Source organism: Micropterus dolomieu, unplaced genomic scaffold (genome assembly GCF_021292245.1).
Source record: "Micropterus dolomieu isolate WLL.071019.BEF.003 ecotype Adirondacks unplaced genomic scaffold, ASM2129224v1 contig_13282, whole genome shotgun sequence".
Lineage (NCBI taxonomy): Eukaryota > Metazoa > Chordata > Actinopteri > Centrarchiformes > Centrarchidae > Micropterus > Micropterus dolomieu.
The window spans coordinates 651-6,998 of NW_025742268.1; the positions used below are offsets into that span (position 1 = coordinate 651).

Sequence of the window (6,348 nt, forward strand, 5' to 3'; positions counted from 1 at the left end):
TATCAAGAGTGGAGTTTAACTTTAAAAATGTTTATGTAGTATTAAAGTAAGTTAATATCTTTTCATGTCAATAGTACTATTGACAATAATTAATATTGCGCTACTTAGCACACTACAATTTTCTTCTACTGAAGCCATCCTGTTGTTGATTACACTTCCCTGCGTATTTGTATAATATTGTGTTGTAAATAAAGTTTTTCTGTAAATCACGGCTTCTGTCAACACAGAATTACAATGTCCACACATGCATGGTACAAATTGAGTGATAATAAGTATGCACATGTGCAGAACAGACCATACAAAAAGTGCTGCGGCAACAGCCAACCATTACAGACTGTACAGGGAGGTGGCGTGAGCGAGAGGCGTGGCGTTATTGGTTTCACCAGGTCTCCAATGTGACAAACTCCACTTATTACCTGTACCATTATCACTAAAGTGTGCAGAAGAATAACTAAACATTCGACATTCTCCAGATGAAAATAAGATAGGCTGTCGGGATACGGTAAAAACACTTATTTTAATAATACATTAATGGTAATTTTTAAAGGTTTGAAGTTTTGATCAAAACAAGCAATTTGATGACATCACTGTTGAGTATGTTTATAACCGTTTATTTACAATGCAAATCAACATGAAAAAAAAGTAACATTGAGAAATCAGGCTGGTTGAATCGTGCTAGCAAGCAGGACAGTATGTAGTCGTGGCCACAATAACATAAATGCTGCTAAAAATATAAAGTTACTGTTGTCCATCCCCAGTTTGTAGACAAGCTCAGAATATAACAGAGCTATCAGGTAGAGAGGCACTGATTTTTCCTGGACGATTCAGATTTTCTTACTTTCCAAGACCTATAACTGACAGCGTACACAAACATTTTTGTAACTTTCCTTTATTAGAAAATTATCTTATTAGGATCCCCACCAGCATCGGCTTTTCTGATCGACGGTATGTTCAAAAAAATATATATAAATGAAAATGAACAGCAGTACCACAGGGCTGTGTTTCCCACAGATTGACTGTGGTGAGGGTGTACAGGTGCTGGTCATATAATTAGAATATGATCAAAAAGTAGATTTATTTCAGTAATTTCATTCAAAAAGTGAAACTTGTATGTCCAAAAGACGACCATTGACACCTTGCACAAGGAGGGCAAGACACAAAAGGTCATTGCTAAAGAGGCTGGCTGTTCTGTTCAGAGCTCTGTGTCCAAGCACATTAATAGAGACGCAAAGGGAAGGAAAAGATGTGGTAGAAAAAAAGTGTACAAGCAATAGGGATAACCGCACCCTGGAGAGGATTGTGAAACAAAACCCATTCAAAAATGTGGGGGAGATTCACAAAGAGTGGACTGCAGCTGGAGTCAGTGCTTCAAAAACCACCACGCACAGACGTATGCAAGACATGGGTTTCAGCTGTCGCATTCCTTGTGTCAAGCCACTCTTGAACAAGACACAGCGTCAGAAGCGTCTCGCCTGGGCTAAAGACAAAAAGGACTGGACTGCTGGGGAAAGTTTTTTGAAAGTAAATTTTGCATTTCCTTTGGAAATCAAGGTCCCAGAGTCTGGAGGAAGAGAGGAGAGGCACAGAATCCACGTTGCTTGAAGTCCAGTGTAAAGTTTCCACAGTCAGTGACGGTTTGGGGTGCCATGTCATCTGCTGGTGTTGGTCCACTGTGTTTTCTGAGGTCCAAGGTCAACGCAGCCGTCTACCAGGAAGTTTTAGAGCACTTCATGCTTCCTGCTGCTGACCAACTTTATGGAGATGCAGATTTCATTTTCCAACAGGACTTGGCACCTGCACACAGTGCCAAAGCTACCAGTACCTGGTTTAAGCACCGTGGTATCCCTGTTCTTAATTGGCCAGCAAACTGGCCTCCCACCATTACTGACGTGTGTTAAAAAATTTTTTAAAGTTGAGCATCTCAAGACCATGAAACATGTATTTCTCCATAGTAGGGAAAAAAAAGGTCCTCGAGCTTTGTGGACTGTGCCATGGCACTTTTGTGTTCACACCCTAAAATTACTACTTATCTCAATCAGTCATCACCTAGACCAGACCTTTTTACAGACTGTATTATAAAACACCTTTATATTCTAATAAAAGGATCTTGACAGACACCCCAAATCCTTCGGGACACAAAAACAAGTAAGGTGTAATATGGCAATGGAGAGATTCTGTGACACCAAGTCATTGTGCAGGACAGGGGGAGTCACAGAGATAACTCAAACCCTCTAACCCTCCATCTTCTGTACAGCAGATGTTCATGCAGGTTACTGCACAGTGAGCGGACATTGGTGAGAAATATTCCTGATGACGGTGTGGGAAGTCCGCGGCAGCATGTTTCCCTCCCATCCGCCGTTTCACTACAAATTCCACTGACATGAGAAAAGTGGTAAATATATCTGCTGCTGCTGTTGTTCCCCTGTTGTTCATGAGCTTTTCACTAGTAAGAAAGCTCCAGGTACCAAATCAAAAACCTGAATTTATGAACAAAAAAAACGCACAGTGGCAGCCATCTGCAGTGGCATGTTGATCATGATTATATATTGAAAATCACTTTGCAGCTTTGTTTGGACATTATGTTTTTAATCATCAGACCAATAGAAGAGTCTCAGGTTTGAAGATGGTTTACAGCAGACAGGTTAGTTCAAACACAGAAAAACACATTACCAACAGGTTATTGTGCATTTTATTCTAAAATTCTATCATAACAAAATGTGTATAAGGGATTTTAGTCTCTGTATGGTCTCTTTAGATTTATATTAATAAACTGCATTTTAATACGCCCGAGGAAATTTATATGAAGTCCTGTTTTAGGCAACTTGTTTAAGCAATCACATACACACATACAAACTTATTGCCCTGCACCAGAGTAAGTAAATTATTTAGACTGACAGTGAGGATATTCAGGTTTCTGTGACCGTAAAAGTGTGTTGTTTCCAACTACAATATCAGACGTCACTTTACAAACATTAAGCAGATCATCGATGTAACAACAAGGGTCCTAAACTTTATCCATGGGTAACACCAGTGGCCTGTACTACGAAGGGACTTCAACCTACTCAGAGTTAACTCGGGGTAATCCGTGGAGTCAAACTACGACGGTGGAGAAGATGTTGGTCAGTTGAGTCAGTGTTAACTAAATTGGTGTTGGTGTGCGTTCACATAAAATGGTCGTGTTCGGCCGCGCAGGCAGACTTTTTTGCAACGGCTCATGCTCAGTGTTTCTCCAGAGGAATGCACGTTGTTTGTGTTAGGATATGAGGAATGTAAAGACAAGTTAACGGCTAAATCTAATATCGCGGCAGCCGACAAATTCAGGGAGGCTTGTTGGCATCGCATTGAGTTAATTTGTAGCCTAATTATCTTCAGTGTTCTTATTGTAGTTCAAATCTCTATTATGTATTTTATGGGCTCTTCTTTTATGTGTAATATGATTAAAATGTAAAGGTACAACTGCACATAAGGTCCATTGTAATATTATTTGTGACGATTTTTCTTTTAACCCCGACCCTGGCTCCCTGTTTTTTGGACATGTAAAATAGTCAATCTAAATATGTGAAAACACTTAGGAGAATCCAATTATAGACTACAGATGGGCTACATCTCAGAAACTGTCCCGTTAATTAAGATTCCTCTCTAAAATCTCCGAGGCTGCAGAGCTCGCTGTCTGAACATAAATAATTTCATTTCAGCCGCAACCGCAGTGGAACAAGTCAGGATGAAATCTAAACATATTTTATGAAGTGGTGTGTATTAATATCCTACTTCTCATCATTAACACTGAGTACAGATGTGGTGTGTAGTCCACCTGCAGAGTAACCTCGAGTTAAGCATCAACAAAACCTGCTCGGAACAGTTTAGAGATGCGGCGTAAATTGCCATGGCAACAGACCTCGGTTAACACCTATCCACCTTTCGTAGTACGGGTTAATCAGGAAGTTACACTTGAAGTTACCTGGACAAGCCAGTTCCCTCGCTTCATAGTACAGGCCACCAATTTCACACAGTCCTAGTCTTTTTATTGGATTTACAATAAAACAAATCTATAAAAATACCAGACTGATCAGTTCAGCGCAGGACTTTCCCCTTCTGAAGATACTGGGAAATGAAAATCAGTCCTTAGGTTGATGGATGTGGATCAACCGCCGGTACGCACACACTACAGCACATACTTTATTGTGAGTATGTGAAACAGTCTTTTCCTAGTTAATTTGTAGAAGAGGGAAAATAAATTCCCGCAATGTTGGAGTCAAACACACAAACCTCGGATTGAGAGGCCTGTGCACTACTGGCTGAGCTAACCAGGCACCCTCACAAGTGGTTTTAACTTGACACCTGCTGTAAAGTATACAACACCCTCTGGCCTAAGACCCTCGATTCAGATAAGGAAAAACTCCCCAGTATTTCAGTGTGTAGTACTCAGTAGTATTTATGCGGTACAGCTGATGTATCCTTCTGCTCGTTTAGAGATTTCCTGTTGAAGTGAATCCACTGTCTCCAACAACTTGTCAACTTCAGTTGCTTTGTCCTCTTTAATCTTGATCAGCCGCTGGATCCTTAACTCCAGATCTGCAGTGTACACACACAGTAGTAATGCAAATACAACTAGTGTATATAATACTGCCAGTATTACTTCATCCCACTGCTACTGTACATACTACAATAAATGTCATGGTGATCATTTAAAATTAAAACATATGATCGCCAGACTAATTAAATCAAATAAAATTAGTAATACTACCTAGTGTCAGTTTGAGTTTGTCCTCCATCTGTCTCTTCATCTTTTCTGCCTCCTCCATGATGTTCTTAAGTCTAGCTTCACCTCTAACCGCCACATTCAGGTTTTTCTGCTTTAAGCGCTCAAACTGCTTCATCACATGGTCCAGCTCCTGTTAAGATAGTCAAAACATGCAACAACACATCAAAACGACAGTCTGGTTGTCTGACAGGCATCAGTGGCAACCATAGGAATGTTGCTGTAACTAATGGAGTCGTGACTTAAACTGACTACAAACCAAGACTTTAAAACTCAAACCGAATACTTCCTGAATGTTACCCTGTCCGTGTTAATTTAAAGCTCACCGTTTGTGTGTCAGGAGTGTCTAAAGCAGAGTCTGCAGCCTCTCGGGCTGCTCTGGCCATCTCTCTGTTCTGTTCAGTTTTCTTCTTCAGGGCTTTAATCTCATCCTGTATATCTTCAGGACTTTGATTCATCAGCGTTGTCACAATATCATTCAGTTTGTCTTTAATCTGAAACATGACGGAAAAAACATGTTTAAACACATCAAAAACATGCTGTTCTGAACTTGTGACAGATTTGAGATATTGTCTATCTTTACGCCTTGGACTTGGTCTCTGGTCATGTCTGTATCTTGGCTGGCTGTTTCCAGGTTGCTGTCAGCTTTGTTCTGAGTTTTCTCTGCTTCATAAATGTCTCTGCGGATCTCTTTCACATCAATGTTCTTTGTCTGCTCCCTAAAAACAAAAAATAACAGCTTCAAAATACAAGGATTTCTCCAGCAGTTCAGGGCCCTTCAAATGTGTTTTAACTAATTCAGGTCAACATGTCAATTCAACATGCTGTTATTATTATCAGGCTAAAATAACCTTGTTTTTTTCTCATCCAGCCAATTTGGCTTTTGAAAGCAGTTTGAGGATTAATTTGTTATCCAAGATGAAGTTATCTTGAATGAAGGTGCACCCTTATTTTAAAATTGTCAAAATGTGAGAGGGGAAGAGACGGACAGACGAGGTAAAGCTGCTAAATACCAAGGATAAGTGTCCGGTTAGCAGAGCAATAGTCAAATAGCTGGTGGAAAAAAGTCCAAATCAAACTGGGTGGATGAAGGGGGTCCAGAGGAAGGATCCAGGGGCACGTATCCGAGGAGCTGGTGTCTCAGGTGAATGGTCAGAGGGCTAAACAGAAAAACTGAGCAGGTCCAGAGGCAGCAAAGACAAAACCTTTCTGGAGGCCGGGAGCCAAACAGGAGAGCTGGTGGAGTCGGGGAAACTTGTCGACCGGATCGCCAATGGAGAAGCAGGGGCAGCTGATTGCTTGGCCGCTGTCGGAGAACAAAGAGGGACTGGTGGTTGCTCCGTGGTACAGAAACATAGGCTCAGGGGTGCTGGATTGCTGAATCTCAGAGCTGGCCAGCAAAGTCTCTGGTACGCTGGAAAACAAACACTGAAGCCGGCCAGTACATTCTCTGGAGCTCTGATGAGTTGAGCCTGTAGCATGCTAACCAACTGGATCTCTGGTGAGCTGGGTAGCATGGTCTCTACTAAACCAGGCAACAAAGTCTCTGGCAGCTCCGTATCTGGGATGCCGGCTAGTAAGCCCTCCGC

The 6,348-nt window shown here is 41.3% G+C and overlaps 1 protein-coding gene across 1 annotated transcript in view; it reads right to left on the minus strand.

Moving 5' to 3' along the window:
* Positions 1 to 2,587: 2,587 nt before the first annotated feature.
* Positions 2,588 to 6,348, minus strand: part of LOC123966367 (laminin subunit beta-4-like) — an 11,067-nt gene continuing 7,306 nt past the window's right edge. The window contains exons 9-12 of the mRNA XM_046042545.1: positions 5,343 to 5,478; positions 5,086 to 5,253; positions 4,745 to 4,892; positions 2,588 to 4,572 (exon numbers count right to left, since the gene is read on the minus strand). Of these exons, the coding sequence (XP_045898501.1) occupies positions 4,433 to 4,572; positions 4,745 to 4,892; positions 5,086 to 5,253; positions 5,343 to 5,478 (592 nt within the window). The 3' untranslated portion in view covers positions 2,588 to 4,432. The remainder of the gene's footprint in view (positions 4,573 to 4,744; positions 4,893 to 5,085; positions 5,254 to 5,342; positions 5,479 to 6,348) is intronic.